We start from the raw sequence: 21,287 nt of genomic DNA, 5'->3' as shown, positions 1-21,287 counted from the left end.
TCACAGCTTTCCTGCTCCTCTGATGCTGCTTGGCCTGCTGTGTTCATCTAGCTCTACACCTTGTTATCTCAGAAAATTGATGGCTGATTGTTTTACAAAGTACAATTCACTACACAAAATACAATTCATTGTAAATCAGTGCATTATATTGAAGATAATCTTAAAACATTGGGAAAGGCTTTCAAAAAATGACAATTAACTTAAATGAGATAACACCGTGTGGAACTGGAGGAACACAGCAGGCCAGGCAGCACCAGAGGGGCAGGAAAGTTGACGTTTTGGGTCGGGACTCTTCTTCAGAAATTTCCACCTCCACACGGTGTTATCTCTGACTCCAGCATCTGTAGTTCTCACTATCTCTGAATTAACTTAAATGATTTGCTTTTGTAAGCAACAACTAAGAGCCTTGGACCGGTGAGCCTTTTTCCTGATATACCATCAGCTGCAATTGCTAAGAGATGGATGATTAGTTCGCACATAGATTTCATTTCTTATAAAGTGGTTGTGTTACCGTGTCAACTGTTCTGGAGAAGCTCCTATGTCCTGTAAAATAGTCATCTGATCAACATTAGCCATCATGGCAATGGTAACTTTAGCCCTCTCATAAGAAGCAATAGACAAAAGAGAAAAATCTTTTTAAAAAAAAAAAGTCAAAGAATATAGAGGTTTATAAATTCATGAGGGTTATACATAGGGTAAATAGCCAAGGTCTTTTTCCCAGAGTAAGGAAGTCCAAAACGAGAGGGAATAGGCGTAAAGCGAAAGGGTAAAGATTTAAAAGGGACCTGAGGGGCAACTTTTTCCACACAGAGGGTGGTGTGTATACAGAGCAAGCTGCTACAGAAGTTGTTGCAGGCGGGTACAATTACAACATTTAAAAGACATCTGGATGGGTACATGAATAGGAAGGCTTTAGAGGGATATGGGCCAAATGCTGACAAATGGGACTAGATTAATTTAGGATATTTGGCGTGGATGTATTGGACGGAAGGGTCTGCTTCCATGCTGTATATCTCTGTGGATGCTTGAAGTCAGAAACAAAAACAAAAATTGCTGGGAAAAAAAAAAATCAGCAGGTTTGGCAGCATCTGTAGAGAGAAATTTATTGTAAAAACATACTTTATATACAAGAAAAGTTATCTACGTTTACAGGTATTAAAGCAGTTCTGTACAGTCTTTGCATGTCAAGAAAAACAAACATTGGAATTTGACATTCCCCGCAGTTGCAAAAACCAAAGACATTTCTTACTCATGCAGGACAGTATTTACATACATTGAGGCAATGAGAGGGTCTGATAACCGAACAAATCCTTATTAAACTTCGGCAGAAAGATCTTATACAGTGGTCTTTCTACACTGCACCTTGGCAACAGTTGCCCCAAGCTTTAATGCACCCCTCAGCAATGTAGTCCTAGATCTTGGAATGTGCCAGTCTGCAACACTCGGTCGAGGTCAATTCTTTATACTGGAAGACCAACAAGTTTTGGGCAGTCCAAACAGCGTATTTCATTTCAGGTCCAGTGACACTTCTTCAGAGCTGATTCTCGGTAGGAAAAGGTTCGTATCTGTGCTAAAGATGGGGTGGGAGGATTGGGGAGGTGTCACTGATAGGTGGAGATGGAGCCCAAAGAAATAGAAACACTGTTGGGCAGACAAGGGAATGGATAAAGGTCAGCCTGGGAGAATGAATAGGTGCTAATGGTGACTATTGATGGCTGACAACGGGTTGTTTGTGGTAGCAGCCCAAGACATGAGAAGGCCTAGCGTGGGATTAAGGTAAGGACATGGGAGGTGCTCATGCCCTAAAATTGTTGAAATCGAAATTGAGTCCAAAACTTTGCCGGGTTCCTGTGTTTAGCATATATACCAACCTTTCCCCAGCTACAATCAGTTCCAAAGAAGGGTCACCAGACCCAGAAAGTTAACTCTGCTTTCCGTCCACAGACACTGCCAGACCTGCTGAGTTTCTCTAGCAGATTCTGTTTTTGTTAAAAAACCTTAACTAGATTTTCAATGAGCCAAAACAAAAAGTTGGAATTCCTCAGCAAGGGTTCATTCAGCAAATTTGTGAAGTCTTAACATTAAGAGTTTGCAAGTTAGTATCCAGCCTACCAACCAAATTAGTGGTTCTAAACTCTGTTCAGAGAACAGCAATAAGTCTCATTACCACTGGGATTCAGAGGCACAAAAACTTTTTAAAAATCTTTGCTTCTGCAATTGAAAGTCTGTGAATATCAGATGAGTCCAAGCTGATTATGGAATAGTCTGCTAGCATTTAAAGTCGCGGTTCATGCATGAATAATAAACATGTGATCAATCTACCAGAGGGTGAGCATATTTATGAAACTCCAGCCAAGAATTGACATAATATAAATTTGAACAGAGCAGAAAAATCAGTTTCCAGCTGTGACAAACCAGCAGCGTGCATAAGGCCAAGGGGAGTGTGATAAACATGATGAGGATGTTTTGATTCAAAGGTATTTTTATTTCACTGTATTCTTGATTTGAATTTTGACAATTTTAGTTTTTCATGCTGGGACCTGTTTAAAATTGTTATTTGAGGTCTCAACAGTAGGGGCTGGCTCGAATGGAAAATAGGTTTGTGAATTAGTTAATTTTTCAGCTATTAACTCAATGTTTGAATTTCTCTTTTTAAAAGAAGTTGGGTTGTTATAGGTCTTGTTCTTTTTATGAAGTGAATGGTGGCTGTATATGGTTCCAACAACATCCAGTTTTGCAGTTTTAAAGCTTAACCCACAGAAATATCACTCTACAAACTTTTTTAGATAATTCTGTTGTAAATATTATTTTTTTAGTTGCAGTGAATTTAATTAATAAACATTTATAACTGTGGTTAATTATTAAGAACTTAACACCAGCTATTCAGTTTACTTCCATAGAAACTTACTTTCTGATGTAGACATGACTGTGTGAATTTCTTCCTGTTCATTGAATACATTGGCTTCTAATAAATCTAACAGCACCAAATTTAATAATGCTGTGGTACACAAATGAGTTGGTATCTTGTCAGAAGAGAAAATATCAGCACCAGCACACAGGGCATCTCTGTTCAGACTCAACTGCTCCATCAGCAGTACTTTACTCAGCCACTGTGAATAAAAAACATGTTAAATTTTGAAAGTTATTTATCATTACACTTTTGGAATGTATCAAGAAATAAATATTATAACTTCAATAATCATGTTTGGTCACCAAGTAACTTCTAATTAGTGATGATAGTGGCTAAAGCTACATATTCAACAAATGAAACAACGTATCATTTCTCGTGTTGCGAAATAGGGTAGAGTATTTGTGGATTGGAAGAAAGGATGTTAGAATTTGATGTTTGTAAAATGATGGGGATGGAGGAAGGGTGCGTGGTTGCTTTAAACAATGATAATGGGCAAGTGAACACAGCTCCTGAATTTGAAACATTGTATCAAAAGGCTAGTTGGTTAGCAACCCAGGCAGTAGGTTGTTTTGTTATTAAGGCAACCAATTTGCAAATCAGCCAATTAATTTAATCCAGGCACTTAGAGACTAAAAATTTAAATTTAATAGTTTTGACAACCTAGGATAAACTGTATTGTAAGTAATTGATAGATCATCAAGGGTATAAAAGAAGAGAAAATTTGAAAATCATTGCTAGAGCAACTACCATCTAATAGATTTAACAACCTAAAGAGGCTCTAAAGAGAAAATCACTGGCTCTCATAAAACCATCATCAGACTAAAGGTACAGCATCACTCTTAGCTAATATTCCTGACATAAGAATTCAATAGAGAGGCGCGTTCTGGACTGAGGATCAGCAGAGAGGACGCGGAGCATTCCAGAAAATGCATCCTGGCTGTAATTTCAAGAGATTAAGTATTAATTGTTTTTATTATTTTGGTTTTTTCCAGTTGGACAATTATTTATTGGAACAGCATACCATCAGAATTTTGTTTTATTTGGGAATAGTTAGTTAAAGGGGGAATGATTTGGTTTGTTAGTAGCTGTTAATTTGTTCATTGTTAGAGTTAGATAAATAAATAGTTCCTAGTTGATTATAGAGTGATTGTCGGGAGTTCTTCCATTTAACTTCCCCTTTATAAGAGATTGGGGAGGGGGTGGGGAAGGCAGGTTATACCACTTTTCACACTTCCTTTAAGAGATTGGGGTGAGGCGAGCTTCTCCAGGTGTTTCGGTTTTAGTTATTCAGAGGGGGCTCAATGTCTGCTTCATAACACTAGTCACTGCTTGGCATGCACTCCGCTTCCAAGTAAGGACACTATTCGCTTCTGTAACATCTGTTCCAAAGATGCCACATTCCACAGGGGTGCTTCTGACACATCTTCCTTTCTCCTCAACGGAGGATAATCCCTCCACCCATCTTGGCTGACACACCCCTCAGCTGCATCTGACCTCTTCCCCTCACTTAAAGAGTCATAGAGCTGTACGGCATGGCAACCGATCTTTCGGGTCAACTCGTCCATGCCAACCAGATATCCTAAATTAATCTAGTACCATTTGCCAGCATTTGGTCCATATCCTTCTAAATCTTTCCTTTTTATATACTCATCTAGATGCCTTTTAAATATTGTAATTGTACCAGCCTCCACCACTTCCTCTGGCAGCGCATTCCACACATGTACCACCCTCTGCATGAAAAAGTTGCCCCTTAGATCTTTTTAAATCTTTCTCCTCTCACCTTAAACCTATGGCCTCTAATCTTGGACTCCACTGCTCTGAGGAAAAGACCTTGGCCATTCACCCTATCCGTGCCCCTCATGATTTTATAAACACCTATAAGGTCACCCCTCAGCCTCCGACACTCTAGGGAAAGTAGCCCCAGCCTATTCAGCCTCTCCCCATAGCTCAAACCCTCCAACCCTGGCAACATCCTTGTAAATCTTTTCTGAACACTTTCAAGTTTAACAACATCTTTCCTATAGTAGAGAGACCAGAATTGTATGCAGTATTCCAAAAGCGGCCTAATCAATGCCCTGTACAACCGCAACATGATCTCCCAACGCCTATACTCAATGCACTGACCAATAAAGGCAAGCATACCAAACGCCTTCTTCACTATCCTGTCTACCTGCGACTCTACTTTCAAGGCGCGATGAACCTGCACTCCAAGATCTCGATGAACCTGCACTCCAAGATCTCTTTTTTCAGCAACACTCCCCAGGACTTTACCATTAAATGTATAAGTCCTGCCTTGATTTGCCTTTCCAAAATGCAGCACCTCATCTAAATTAAACTCCATCTGCCACTCCTTAGCCCATAGGCCCATCTGATCAAGGTCTGTTTTGCTCTGAGGTAAACTTCCTCGCTGTTCACTGTACCACCAATTTTGGTGTCAGCTGCAAACTTACTAACCATACCTCGTATGTTCACATCCAAATCATTTATATAAATGACAAAAAACAGTGGACCCAGAACCGGCCCTTGTGGCACACTGCTGGTCCTGGTCTCATCCCTTCTGCTCCCTCAGAGTAATAATAGGGTTTCCCTTGTCCTTACACCCTACTCCTCTAGCTTCCACATTCAAAGGATCCTCTGCCATTTCCACTACCGTGACAGCATAGGTGTACCTACACTGCATGATCTGCAGCAAATCAGCTGTTCACCACCATCTTTTCAAGGGCAAGAAGGAATGGGCAATAAATGGTGACCTTGCAAGTGGTGCTCACCCATGAAAGAATTAAATAAATAGTGCACGTTTACACGACATCAAATTTTACCTGTGGAGTCAGCTTCTGCCTCAAATCTTCCCATTCTGTATTATTTGGAACAATGCATTCAATAAATGTCATCAGATAACCATGAGGTGAAGGCTGAGCTGCTTTCAGCTTATCAAGCAAAGTAGATGTGCACGTAAGAAGCACTTGGAGGCTTTACAGGAGAAAAAGAAATGAAATTATTGTACATGAATTGCAAACAATTCAAGAATTAAATAACCATCAATCTTGCAAAAAATTATTTCAGATTGCATTCAGAAAGACCACAATGATTAGCAATGGTTTAAATTCAGGTAATTTTCTAGCTTCTTAGTCTGACAGCTTTGATGAAATAACTCCACTAATTTATGGAGACATCTAATGGACATAATTTGAGCTTGAAAGGCATTCCATATGACTTAAATTGCTTGGTTCATTGAAGTCAAGGAAAATTGGCCAGCTTGTTCAAAATTGGGCTGTCAATTGGAAAAGGTTGATGACAAACAAGGAACCAACATCTGAATGTAGAGCAGTGAACAATAATAAACATTATTCGAGCAAACATAAATGAGTCAATAGATAGTGTCAGAGAGTCAGAGAGTTATACAGCATGGAAACAGACACTTTGGTCCAACTCGTCCCTGCCGATAAGATATCTGAAACTGATTTAGTCCCATTTGCCAGCATATTCCTCCAAACCCTTCCTATTCATATATCCATCCAGATGCCTTTTAAATGTTGTATTTGTGCCTGCCTCCACCACTGCTTTTGGCAGTTCATTCCAAATGTGCACTACCCCCTGCATGTCCCCTCAGGTCCCTTTTAAATCTTTCCCCTCTTACCTTAAACCTATGCCACCTAGTTTTGGACACAGTCACCCTGGTGAAAAGAGCTTGGCCATTCACCCTATCCATGCCCCTCACAACTTTATAAACCTCTATAAGGCTACCTACCCCTCAGCCTCTGACACTCCATGGAAAAAAGCGCCAGTGTACTCAGCCTCTCCCAATAACTCAAACTGTGCATCCTTGTAAATCTTTTCTGCAACCTTTCGAGTTTAACATCTTTCCCATAGCAGGGAGACCAGAACTGAACGCAGTATTCTAGAAGTGACCACACCAATGTCCTGTACAGCCTCAACTATACATCCCAACTGTTATAGTCAATGTTTTGACCAAAGAAGGCAAACATGCCAAACGCCTTCTTCACCACCCTGTCTACCTGCAACTCCACTTTTAAAGAACTATACACCTGCACCCCTAGGACTCTGTTTGACAAGATTCCCCAAGGCCCTACCATTAACTGTATAAGTCTTGCCTGGTTTGCCTTACCAAAATGCAACACCACATATTTGTCTCCATCTGCCACTCCTCAGCCCATTGGCCCATCTGATCAAGGTCCCTTTGTACTCTGAGAAAACCTTCTTCACTGTTCACCACACCACCAATTTTGGTGTCATCTGCAAACTTACTAACCATACCTCTTATATTTACATCCAAATCGTTTATATGAATGATGAAAAGTAGTGGACCCAGCACTGATCCTTCTGGGACACCGGTGCTCATAGGCCTCCAGCCTAGAAGTAAACCCTCCACCACCACCATCTCCCTTCTACCTTCAAGCATGTTTTTTTTTAAAAATAGAATCCCTACAGTGTGGAAGCAGGCCTTTCGACTTATCAAGTCATTCTGACTGCCAAACAGCATCCTGCCCAGACTCACCACACCCTGCCGATCCCCCACCCTATCCCTGCAATGCTGCATTTTCCATGGCTAACCCACCTAGCCTGCACAATCCTGGACACTATGGCCAATTTAGCATGGCCAATCCACCTAACCTGTGGGAGGAAACCACAGCATCAGGAGGAAACCCACACAGACACAGGGAGAATGTACAAACTCCACATAGACAGTCGCCTGATGCTGGTATCAAACCTGGCACTGTGAAACAGCAGTGCTAACCATTAAGCCACCGTGTTGCCCCAAATTTGTATCCAATTGGCTAGCTCCCCCTGGATTCTATGTGATCTAACCTTGCTAACAAGTCTACCATGTTGACTCCAGTCCTGACGAAGGGTCTCAGCCCTAAACGTTGACTCTCCTATTCCTCTGATGCTGCCTGACTTGCTGTGTTCCTCCTGCTCCACGCTGTATTGACCTTGACTCCAGCATCTGCAGTTCTTGCTATCTCCGAGTGACTTATAACCCCACTGCAAAGCCTCTTCCAAGGATGCCCATCTTGAAGTTGTCCTCCTCCCTCTGGAGGAACCTCAGCGGATCTCTCTCCCACTGTAACCCACTGGTAATCTCTGGTGCCCTGAAGATCTCCAACCACATAATGAAACAAACCTGACACTGCGGGCACATCTCCTTTCTTGGTACCTGCCTACGGAGCTGGATTGTCCCCAGTGGACTCCAAACAACATTCAGACCAGCCCAAATTGACCCAACCACAAAATCTGCTACCTACAATACATCCACAGCCCCCACTGCTTCCAAGCTGATAGACCCCAACTCTGCACAGCTCGCTTCTACCTTCTTCCAAAAATTCACAAAGCAGACCCATTGTTTCCGCCTGCTCCTGCTCCAAAAAAAGTTCTGAGCAAGGGTCACCGCACCCGAAATGTTAACTGTGATTTTTTTTTCTTCAACAACTTTTCCTTTAACCCCTGTCCTGATGAAGGGTCTAGACCCGAAACATCGACTCTCCGACTCCTCTGACGCTGACTGACCTCCTGTGTTCCTCCAGCTCCACACTGTATTGACTCTGACTCCAGCATCCGCAGTTCTTGCTATCTCCTCTCTACCATATGGAACCTTGTAAAATGCCTTGCTAAGGTCCATATGGACAAAATCTACTGCTCTGCCTTCACCAATCTTCTCTGTCACCTCTTCAAAAAACTCAAAGTTAGTGAGACACGATTTCCTACGCACAAAGCCATGTTGACTATCCATAATCAGTCCTTGCCTTTCAAATACATGTAAATCCTGTCCCTCAGAATCCCCTCCAACAACTTACCCAGCCATGATGTTAGCCTCACCACTCTATAGTTTACTGGTTTTTCCTTACCATCTCTCTTAAATAATGCCACCACATGAGCCACCCTCCAGTCTTCTGGCAACTCACCAATGGCTGTCAATGATACAATTATCTCAGCAAGGGGCTCATCAATCTCTTCCCTAGCTTCCCACAAAGTTCTGGGATACACCTGATCAGGTCCCAGGGATCTATCTACCTTCATGCATTTTAAGACTGCCAGCACCTCCTCTTCTGTAATATGGACACTACTCAAGATAATCACTATTTAATATTACCGAGTTCCTTAGCTTCCATTTCCTTTTCCATAATAAGTTCTGCAAGTTGTCTGTTGTTTAGACCCAGATTGACAGAGATCGCAGACTAGGTTTCTGTACATAACAAGAATGACTATTTATTGCAAATAAATTAATTTTAACTACAGATAAACAATTACGGACCATCTACATATAACCAAACGGGTTAAAACTCTAAACCACTTGTAAAATACTCCTCTACACACACAAGCAGACACAACGAATATCATGGGTGTTGTGTGTGACATCTGGGATGGCAGTACAGTTGTCTCTGTTCACAGGGTTTTCTGGAATGTTTCTTTCTTTCTTTCCAGAAGTCCAATTGCCTCTGACCTGAACATTCACATCCTCAAGTTGTTCAGCAATGTAAATATTGACAGACAGGACGCTTTTGTTATCAATAATTGATCACTAGCCTAATGTTCAATCAATCAGTTGCCTGTTGCCAGCCCAATCTTCTTTTACACACAGCCCCCAGCTCCAGTTCATCTGCAATAAGGCTTTTCCCACTGCTTGAACCAAAAGCTGTGTAAATAGCACTTACAATGAGTGCCAGGCATATTTACTTTTAAAAAGTTCAGCAATCTTTCAAAAAAAAACCCATGGCTTTTAAACTATCCTTTTCCCATTTCAGTCCATGATCAAAACAGTGAAAAGTAAAAAGATATGGTCTTTACACAAAGAAGACGTTGATCCGACGCGGTGCACCTGGGAGAGTAAGGGTTCAGAGAAAACATCAGAGCAAGGTACAGGCTTTACTATAAGGAATTTACTAGTCTCTGTAATAGAAACTCAAGTGTTTCAGAACGTGTTCCCTCTATCTAACTCTCAACTCAAATTGATCGGGGGAGGGAGGTATCTATTCGTCAATGTTGTGCTTTAGTTAGAGGTAAAGGATTGGTTCAATAAATACACAGGAACTTGGCCGATGGCAGTGTCAAAGTCAGAAGATCTTACATGACAACACAAAATCATGATCATGCAGCATGGTCCTCCTGCCTCATTTATTATGGGCTGGAAAAGATAAATTAGAATGCACAGAGACTACTTCATCTTTGTTGTTACCATGAACTCTATGTAACTAATACAGAATAAATCATGCCACAAGGTGTCCTACTGACATTCAAGGTCAGTGCACAGGCACCAGCTGAATATGATCACTGCCTGGAGTGATTTTCTGAACAGCACTCTTAACAGATACAGCACAGCACTGACCACATTACAGATCACTCCCTGCTGCACTAGTGAGAGGATAGAATCTTGAGGCATTTCCATTCAAAGCAGAAATGTTATCCTCATGTCTATGACAACTCAATAGGCAACCCAGATTAAAATACCATTTCTTTGACTCAACTGAACAGGCACACTCTACTATTCCCACACACAGTACAGAAATGAAGTGGAACATATTTCTCCAAGGCTGCAAATATAGTTCAGCATTCTCAACATATATGAAGCAACAGCACAAGAATGCTGTCTGACCTCAGGCTAATATCACTGCAGTGAGACTTGTCATCGAAGCCAAGCAATCCACAATCTTTAATTACAAAAGAGATTTGAGTAGAACAATTTGTGCGCTAAGAGTCACCTTAAGTAAAGTCCGAAACAGTGCTAGATAGTGTGACAATAACTACTGTCTACATCTATAATAATATCCAATTCTCCTTTGACACAGGGAACGTTATGCAGACTTGAGATGCTAAGTGGAAAGTGACATTTGTGCCAAATGTCGAGCAATGACTATCTCTGAGAGAGAATCAACCTGCCTTTGATACTCAATGGCATTACCATTTCTGAATCCACCGCAAGCAACATCCTGGGGGTAACCATAAAACAGAAACTGAACTGGACCAGCCAGATACATTTGCTAAAAGAACAGGTCCAAGGCTTTATCATTGTAATCACTGGCTGAGTGTCAAAGTTTGTCCACTACTTACAAGACATAAATCAGGAATATGATGGTTTACTTTCCACTTGCTTGGGTGAGTGCAGCTCCAAAAAAACTCAAGAGGTTCAAAACCAATAGCTGCATACCCAAAGTCATGCTGTATGGCAATCTAGCCACTGGGTCACGACCTTCTGGGTGTCCATACTATTGTCATAAGGATACTAAAAAATGTAATATAAACATATGATTGGATCTAGACACTGATGACTGGGAGACAGTCATGATGGCAATGGTCACGGCTTGGAAGGATAAAGAAAGAGGCAAGTAAAATCAAAATCTCAGCTAAATTGAGAAGAGGTCTAAGAGAAGAGAGAGGGCAAGAATCCAGCACCTACTCAGTCCAGTGTTCACCTGCAGCAAATGAAGCAGAGAATGCCATAGCAGAGTAGGGCTCCTGAGTCTCACAAAGAGAGGCTTTTATAGATTTGATCACCATGTGACAAACCAATGTCCAGTGGCAGCTTTCTATCTCAGAAAAATGTTAATATAACATCTGAAAATTAAAAAAAACTTAACAAATCAAAATCTCTTTCAACATTACTCCACCCTTAAAATTGGAGTTAAATCCCCACCTAATGAATTGTATTGAAGGCTCTTACAATGTATTATCTCCTGATGTCAGAATTGAGATTGTAATTTTAAAATCGTTGGGTCACATCATTGGGATATTTTGAATATGATTTGTATATCATTTGTATGAAATGAAAATGTTTAGAAATACTGTAATAAATTGATGGTTGGTATTTGTTTCTTCTTCAGAGTGCCACCACGCTTTCAAAATTTATTTAAAAAATAAAATTAAAGAAGCATTTTTCCTTTCATCTAGTTTAGCTTTGATTTGGCCACCTCAATTGGATACAATTTCTTCACAGACAAGTTAGGCACACTGATCCAATTCGAGAAGTATGGTTTAAGTTTTGCCCTTTGAAGCACTTACTTCTGCAAACAAGTCCCTTCCCTTCTGAGGTCAGCATCTTTGCTGCATTAATGATGGCCACTCCATTCACCTAACTTCTCATCTTAAGTATTTTTGAAAGTGTCACTGGGGGACTGGATTTTAAATCTAACTCTCACTATAAGGTAACTGACTAATGATCCATAGTACTGGATTACTTACTATTTCAGTTATATAAATAAATATAATTTTGAAAATCTATCCAAGATGCTAGTTTGTCCAAAATGCTTTGAATATTTAACAAAACATTTTCTTGCTGATAGTTTTTCCAACAAAAACATTTGCATGCAATAAGAAATCACTTAGCTGTCAGCAACATTTTTATCATCACACCACAGCTGGACTTTTCCTACATAATTCACGTGACTGCAAGTTCAAGATCAGTAATTGTAATTGCGAGGAATACATAATGAAAAATGCTTCATCTCAAAATTTACTAAGCAACATAATAGCTTGTGATGGTGTATTAAGACCAAGCAAGGATGTAATATAACTAAGAAGGTGCTTTATATAACAGGTAAATAAAATTATCAACCTGGACAAAGATTGGCTTTTCACAGGAAAATATATTTACCAGTGTAAAAACATCAGAAAAAAAGTATATGTATTTGTGAAAAATACCTCTTCACATCCAATGTCGATACTTGGACTTGAGTTTTCAACCATGTTGCAGAGCAATGAAAGAAACCACACTTGCTAAAATTCCCATCTTGTTGTTTGATTAGTGACGTTAACCCTAGCGACCAGGTTTGTTGTAGTTTTTGCAGGTTAGCACCTAAAACAAGATGAAGAAACTCAATATCTCATAGAAAATATATTTTAACACACTTCAAAATCTTGAAGTCCTGAATATGTTAATTCTGTGATTTGGGAATAATTTCTTTGAAATTGTGATTTTTATGAATGGTGCAAAGGCAACTCAAGATTGCATTCATCACAACTTCTTCTTCTGACTTAAAATAATTTGGATATGGTTAAAAATGATACAAAATGCCACAAAGCTGGCAATTTAGAATATTGATGCATTAAGTGTTAATTTAATGATAAATATAAAATTTATATCACAGAATATACTTTATATAGAAATGAAGAATAAATTATCCTAACTACAATTGTCTACTATTTTTACAAATATATAAAATGCATTTCACAATGATTTAACAATTTCTTCAGGGTTTTATGTTCTAAAACGTTGACTGAGCATCCAAAAAACAGAAGATAATTCGTTATTTTTAAAGATTATGATTAAAATATAATTTGATTACACACTTTCTTGTTAATCTTCACACTAATGCAAGCTATATAGCAGAATTATCATCTGTACATGTACATTGGACAATATTCAATTTAATAAGTACATTATTGCAATAATGGCAAAATAATATTTTATGATCAGTATAAAAAGCAGAAAATTGTTCCTAACAAAATATATATTTCAAGAAATAATCTCCAGCAGTAATAGGATTTAACCTTACAAAGTTATAATGTGAATTTAAAAAAATTAATAAATACAATGTGAAAACACACCACATGCATTCAAGTCATCATCCTTTTAAACAGTACAAGCATCTTAAAATGGAGTTCTCTGGGAACATAACAAGTGGCGGTTTAGTTTGTTCAACATGACAATGGCAATTAGTGATGAGCATAAATAAATGAAACAAAGTTACTCAAATAGCTTTAATTGTATTATTTTAATCTGAACAAAGTTGTTTGATTTTGAAGGGAACTTCCAATTTCTGTAAAGTCAGTACAGTTATACCGACGCCAACATAAAATAATGAGGCCTAGAAAACCAATGGAAAACTGGAGAATTAAGATAGTAATAACTTTACATTATAGCTTATTTGGAATTATTTCACTAGCACTTAACTATTTTTGACAACCCTGAAATTAAGAAGTTGCTTCAAAAAACAAATATAAATCCATTTCAATGAATGGAACCAATGTTACAATTTTAAGAAATTAATGTGATTTATTTGTTGTTTCTATTTTTGTTAAGCCAGAATGTTAAAGTGAACCCATTAATGCTGATTGACAGTTCACTGCTAGGTTTTGTTTAAACTTCAAACCAAGACTGACTCTGTTTTCGCAGGGTGCATGTACGCAGATGTTCTTTCCGTCTGCAAAGAGCAGGATACTGTGTAGCACATATGTAGCATCCAGTTCAACTTCCATATATTAATAGTGTACTCTCTGTGGCAATAACTCTACCAGTGCTCACTTGCCAACCAAACAGCACTTTCCTCTCATGCAATATAAATGCTGGTTTTCCACTTGGATTTGTATTCCTGTGTAATGCCGTGATGAAAAGCTTCAAAAAAGTCTTTTTTTAGCAGTATTCAAGTTCCATACTGCTAAAGGACTATTTATGGTTCTTTTATCTATTCCATTAGTCTTCTATGACCTTCAGGATTTCAGCAACATTTTTCCAGTGTGACTCACTTTTAATTTTTTCATTCATTCACTCAGAGTCAGTCACATTTGTTTGTTACGAGCCTACGGGTTTTTTAAATTAATCATCTGTGTTGGTCACAATATGCAGTTGACACAGAGCTAAGACCTGTATGAGTCTTAGGGCAATAGGCAATGTCTAATGCTTCAGGTAGATCTTGACACATTAGCAGGATGATGATTATGGCTGACAAATTATGGCTAATTTCATAAAGTATGGTATTACATATCTGGGCAGGGTGAATACTCAACACAGATATTCGCTTCAGGGAAAAGCATTAAAATAAGTGGAAAAAGACCTAGGTGCACAAATCACAAGCAATGCAGTGAACGTGACAGCAAAAGAAAACCGACTTTTACCGAGAATTTATAATACAACTGACTTTAATAGATCAAAACATGCTGTTTGGCCTTTTGCAAGACCTTGGTCAGGTCTTAATTGAATATTGGGTGCAGTCCTGCTCTGCTCACTGGGTGAGTTAGTCTGAGACTTTGGAAAGAGTACAAAGGGTGGCAATTTGATTAATTCAAGACCAGGCCTTTACACATTAGTGAAGCATAGACAACTGAGTCACCTAACTGAGATTTGTAAGATGAGGATAACAGATTGAATTTAAATTGATAGTTTGCTCCAATTAAATAGGTTAGATAGGATATAAGCTCACAATACTATAGTACATAAGAACAGACTTAAGCTAGATATTAGGAGATGGTTCTTCTTCTGGAGAGCAGAGAACCTCTAGAACAAGCAAGTAACAAAGCATGGATTTCAGCACAATTAAGCAATGTGTTATTCCAGTAGTTTCACTGTAACATTTAATCAAATCAATGCAATAAAGAACACAACCTCTGATGCTTTTCTTAAAGTTAATCATAATTTAGCACAACAGAATTCATTGTTTGATGAATAAGCTTTGCTACACAGTTTTCTGAAACATTATTTAAATAACTATCAGCATCAAGACACATTTCCATTGCAGCAAAATCTGGCAAAGCAAAAACACAGGAGTTTTAATGGGCTGCAGTTCCAAATAAGAACTAAGAGGCATGGTTTAATGTGCATTACACTAATTCAATAGGCTGATCTACGTGGTCTGCTGATTGACTGCACTGCTATCCACATAATAGTGAAACGGTCTGCAAGCAGTTGCAATCAAGACTCAAAGTGAAATTTTCTCCGAGTATGTAACCAAAGCAATTAACTCAGATGTATTTAAATATGGTGGAGAATTTTTTTTACAGTATTAGTAAATGAAGTTATTCATATATTCATCAAATAATGAATGCCAAATACATCGTTCTTCTAATCATCTTGATAGCAATGTCTTCAGTATGTGAAGGTAAGCACTGCATTTTTATTAAAATAATTGTTTTGAAGAACATTGACTATGAATTGTAATTTAGACAAAGATAAATACTTTAAACTATTCACTGAAATCATTTTACTGCGTCACAAAGTAACAATCAGTTTTCAATAGCAATGCTAGCTCTGATAGCTCGCTTGCACTGGCAGTAGTTGTTATCACTACGAAGTTAAATGAATGCCTGTAAGAATCTATCATTACGTTAGTCTCCTTTTTAGGATACACATGTTTTTTAGGCTTTAGAAGTTGAAAGCATCATGTGCAAGATTCTTATTTAATTCTGCAATATTTTTAGTCTTAACATTTTCTAAGACGTTGCAATAAGGTCTATTCACACTGCTGCTGTATTGATAACACATTTTTGAAGAGTCACAGAAAGCCATCAAATCTTAACTGATCTATTTATTTATTTCTTTGTTAGAACTCCAGCAGTTTGTACGTTGGGCAGAAACAAATCTAACAGAAGACGTTAGTCAATCAGTGAACCGCATCATTCGCTGCTCAGGATGCAAACAATCTACTACACGAGAAAATAAACGCACACGACCCAAACTCTCACGCAAAGGTCCACTGCCTTTCTAAAATCAGGTAACAAAAACACAATACTTTATTTAGACTGTCTTCCCTGGTTGTTCTTTAGCACACTGGAATTCAAAAATTTCTGTAAGCGAAGGAGTAACTCAGATGGAATGATCAAATAAGTTAATTTTAAGTAGAACATTGAAATTGCAGAAGTACACACAGGTATTCTTCAGAATCAGAACTTTCATATCTCTGAATGATTTGGTCTTTTTTGACAGTCTCACTGATAAAGAGATGGCAGTATTGAAAGCAAAATATTGAGCTGCTAAGAGTGTTTTCTCTCAGATTAAGACAGAGGCATGTTTGAAATAAGCCTGTAAGGAAAACCATGCACTGCTTAACTTGTGTTATGATCACCAGGTGACACAATCAACAACCAACAATTATATCTTTTGCTATGACTGCAATCATTGCAAACACAAATTTGCCAAAATAATAAAAATAAATGCTCTAAAACAAAAGATACAGAAAACATTTAACACCCTTTTATCTAGACACCCATGCAACAGCTAAAATATGTCCTTTACCATATCTTCTATAAAAGACAGCAAAAATGGGAATACAAATTAACATTGTTTGACAAAACAAGTTGAAATTAATTGCCAGAATATGCAATTTGTTATTCTCATTAAGATACAGCAATGTATATTAGCTATCAAATATTTTTGAAACTTTTAGTTCATGGTAACATCATTTGCAGAAGAGAAACTGTTCTAGATTTTAATTCGACCATCTGGTGTTGGTATTGAAAACAAGAAAGGCATTTCCCAACAGGAGGAGGGGTGAAAATATTAGACAGTGATTCAAATAGCCTTTCTTGTGCACCTCCTACCAGTCTGGTTACAACATACAGTGACAAAGTCATCTACTCTTCAGCGAATTGATACATTATTCAGTTTACATGAAGGGAAAAAGTCTAGCATTGTCCACTTTAACTTCTTTTGCACAAATATATGAAAGATAGTATGCTACTAAAATCAACAAAAAGAAAGTTGCGTATTTGAATCAGAATAGCCATTCATTTTCAATCAGTAAGGTAAATTATAAAATCTGTGTCAGGAAAACAGTTAAGCAGTTCACAAGCAAACACTTAGACTCCATAGTAAATCAATCATTTGCCTTTTTCCATCAGAACCATAGCAACCACTTACAGTCATTCCTGATTTAAAAAGGAATTTGGATTTGAAATACAGGGCCCGTATTGTATCACTGGGCCTGCTGTCCAGTTTGCCACAGTAACTTAAAAACAAAGCCACATCTATAAATTCATTATAATTTTTCTTCTGTTTATTTTTCTGCCTTACAGACACTCTGCTGCACGGAGCACTTATTTTCTGCAAAGATCATATCCTGTGCCATCTACGAATAGAACTACAAGGACAAACATCCTTTTAAGATCTGTTTGAAGAATACAATCTATTTTTCTGTTGGGATGCATAAGAGATCAGTTTCAGCTGCTCGCTACTGCTGCCACAGAAGGATCCCATTTTTTCCAGATGTGAATGCGCCACTTGAGTGAATATAATCAAAAGGTCAAAACAAAATGCAACATGATTTGAGACAGACTGTTCACGACATACAACCACCATTTTCTCCACATTCAGTACTCCAAAGAAGACCATTTCTATCTGTAAGCAAAACAAAACTATTCTCAGCTGTTTCTATTAAACAAACCCAGTAAAGTTCAAATAATTGATGTGTCTAATAATTAGCTTTAAAAATGGTAACCATCTGACATTTAAAAATGCAAATATTGTTTCTCCAAGTAAATGCATCATTAAAGATTATTTCATAAGTGAAATACTGTCAATTACAGAGGTTCATCTTGAATTATTCATTGACCATGTAAACAGCTGAATAAATGCAGGCAAATCAGAGCTGAAACATGATCTAAGATTTAGTGAAAGATCTTCAGGTACATATTAGTGCTACAAGGTTGTACTTTGCTATTTTCTGTTTTGAGTTTTTCAAGAGGAGACATAAAATCTTGCCACGTATATCCTGAGAACATTGCTTAATACCACATAAAAAAACAACTTTATGAAATATTTGAACATTTCTAACATCAATATTTACACATTGAAAATCACTGAAGGGAGAATGCATAAATGAGAATAGTTACTTCAAAAAATAATTTACTTTCAAATCATTAAATTGGTCTGAAATCCTATGACAGAAGTCTACAATTATGATAGTCGAAAAAAATGTCAAAGTTACTCTTTTAATTGTTTTAAACAGTATATTGAGCAATTTTTTGTTTCTGCTGCTATGGTCAAGGTCTTAGATTATCAGTTATTTGAGAGAATACTTTGTTCTTTGGGCTATTTGTTAAGATTTCAGTTCATGCAACACATAGCTGATAAATGTTCTATTACAGGAAAAATGTTTTTCTACATCACAAGCACCTCAATGTTATTTTACTAAATTAAACTTCTCAAAGTAACAGCTCTGAAAACCAGCACTCCAGGAACAGAGATAACAAGGTGTAGAGCTGGATGAACACAGCAGGCCAAGCAGCATCAGAGGAGCAGGAAAGCTGACGTTTCGGGCCTGGACCCTTCTTCAGATTTTCTTTTGTTTCCCAGTTTCAGGACATTGGCTTGATCGCAACATTGAAGCAATAATGTCAAATCTGTGAGGCTTTTTCATGTTAAGTTTAGTCTGGTCACATATCAGCTGTCACTAACTATGAGTAACACAAACAAGAACAGACAGCTACAAATTATTTCTAGCACACAGAAGTTGTCATCTCAAGAATTTTGTTCTTCTTTGTTCCATTCTTCACTAGCTTCTTCAGGTTTATAATAAAATAATCGTGTTAGTTTAAGTGCCACTTCGTCCTACACAATCAGATGATTGCCTTATACTTAGATTCTACACTTGCAAAACTCTACCAATAACATCAAGAATTGAACAAAACTCCCTCTAATGCCAAAATAAAACTCTAATCTGATTTTATTCCTCAAGCGGTTCTGTATCAAAACTAACAGACAAAATATACCCATGGAATTGTGCATTGATGATTTTTAGATGTTTTGTTTGGGAAAATGCTCAGAAAGTTCTGGAAACACTCAGCAAATGAGCACCTGTGAGCAGAATAACCGACTGAACATTTCAGATATAATCTCCACCAGAAAAAAAAAGGATTGGCATTTAAAATAGAGGAGAGGAAAAGTACACAAATAAATATGAGCAAATAAATAGAATGAATTGTAAAGTATTTAAGAAGAGAGCACATACTTAAATGCTTCAGAGTTCAGCCTTCCTCTTTTGGATCCATCCATAATCAACATTGATGTGATGTTCTATGCTCCTTTAGCTGCTGCTACCATCACTTCATGATTTGCTACTATTGCAGAATGTATGCACTTTCTCTTCAGTAGCACCGAGTGTTGAGACAGAACTAATTCTCAGTCCTTTATATCACATTTCATCTCATCCATCATTTTGAGACCACCTGACTCCTCTCCTTTTCAAGTATGATAAACCATTATCATCCACAACACTTGAGACCCAGTCTATCACCAGATTCCTTTTCCTCCAATTTCAACCGGTGTTAGATTTACACTATTCGCTTCAATATTCCGCCCGCTGACTCGGAAAAATCCTTTGTCAGCTGGATTCCACTCGAACTTCAGCTCACATCAGCCCTTGACCCCCTGTCACTTTTATCTTTCTTCCTAATTTTGGTCAAAAGAATTTCCCATTCTATCATATTTGACTCCATCTGTCTTCACCTAATTTGAGCCACGATGATTTCTTTCTCTAGTATTTTACATGCAATCTTTCCAACAAATATCACTGACATGTTACTACGCGTCAATTTCACATTCTTCTTCCTGATTCAAATCTATTTGCCTAGGAATTTGCAATGTTTGTTCTTTCAGGTTTAATCTTTGTCAAACCTGTAGTCATAACATGACTGTTTTTGTACAAACACAAAGACCTCTATCTTGGTAAATCTGAACAATAATTCTACAACATCCCTTTTTATCTCCTACCAAAAACACGTTCCTAATTTCTTAGGTACTTAATACCTTATCAAGTCTTTCCTCTGCACTGCCTCCAACCTCTGTACCCTAATCCTGTATAATCTTATCTGACCTGATTCTTACGACCTACATAGGATTGTTCCTGCCTCACCAATTTCTTCTCATCTTGACGTAGGTATATTACTCTTTGTTCAGTTTAAATTCACCTACATCTGTCCATAGTAAAATTGTTATGTTTGGGATCAGAAAACCAGCATTGTTATTGGCAAAAACACTTTTGATTTATGGATTTGATTTGATTTGATTTATTGTAGTCATGTGTACCTAAGTACAGTGAAAAGCTTTGTTTGCGAGCACAGGCAGGCAGATCATAGTAAGCAGAGACATGCAGATCATAGCGTGCTTGGACATGGTGAGGCATACAGGTTACATGACATAGGAGGTCCGCAAAGCAAGATCAACATCAACAAGGTCAACATTGTTTGAAGTTAGAGAGTCCATTCATCAGTATAATAATGGCAAGGGAGAAGCTGTTCTTGAATCTTTTGATACGTGTGTTCAAGCTTCTGTATCTTCTGTACCTCCTAACAGAAGAGGTTATAGGCGAGCATTAACAGGGTGGGAGGGGTCTTTGATGATGTTAGCAGCCTTTCCATGGCAACGAGAAGTGTAAATGAAGTCCATGGATGGAATGCGGGCTGCTGTGATGGTCTGGGCTGTGCACACAACCTTCTCTAGTTTCTGACAGTCCTGGGCAGAGCAGTTGCTTTACCAGGCCGTTATGTCCTCCTCCTTTCTTCCTGAAGTCAATGATCAGTTCTTTTGAAGATAGTAGGAACTGCAGATGCTGGAGAATCTGAGATAACAAGGTGTTGAGCTGGATGAACACAGCAGGCCAAGCAGCATCAGAGGAGCAGGAAGGCTGACGTTTCGGGCCTAGACCCTTCTTCAAAA

The 21,287-nt window shown here is 38.1% G+C and overlaps 1 protein-coding gene and 1 long non-coding RNA gene across 3 annotated transcripts in view; one reads left to right on the top strand and one right to left on the bottom strand.

Moving 5' to 3' along the window:
- ltn1 (listerin E3 ubiquitin protein ligase 1) overlaps positions 1–21,287 on the bottom strand; it is a 129,267-nt gene that overhangs the window by 47,498 nt on the left and 60,482 nt on the right. For both annotated transcript variants that reach the window (XM_048603365.1, XM_048603366.1), the window contains exons 14-16: positions 12,563–12,716; positions 5,731–5,881; positions 2,909–3,110 (exon numbers count right to left, since the gene is read on the bottom strand). In XM_048603365.1, coding sequence (XP_048459322.1) covers positions 2,909–3,110; positions 5,731–5,881; positions 12,563–12,716 — 507 coding nt within the window. The remainder of the gene's footprint in view (positions 1–2,908; positions 3,111–5,730; positions 5,882–12,562; positions 12,717–21,287) is intronic.
- Positions 15,494–18,105, top strand: LOC109920702. Its single transcript, XR_002259343.2, has 3 exons — positions 15,494–15,735; positions 16,181–16,347; positions 17,648–18,105. It is a non-coding gene; the product is annotated as an uncharacterized LOC109920702 (long non-coding RNA).

The sequence above is a fragment of the Rhincodon typus genome, chromosome 11, assembly GCF_021869965.1.
Source record: "Rhincodon typus isolate 14 chromosome 11, sRhiTyp1.1, whole genome shotgun sequence".
Taxonomy (NCBI): Eukaryota; Metazoa; Chordata; class Chondrichthyes; order Orectolobiformes; family Rhincodontidae; genus Rhincodon; species Rhincodon typus.
Note: the sequence above shows the minus strand (reverse complement) of the source record. Positions and strands in the feature narration are given on the sequence as shown.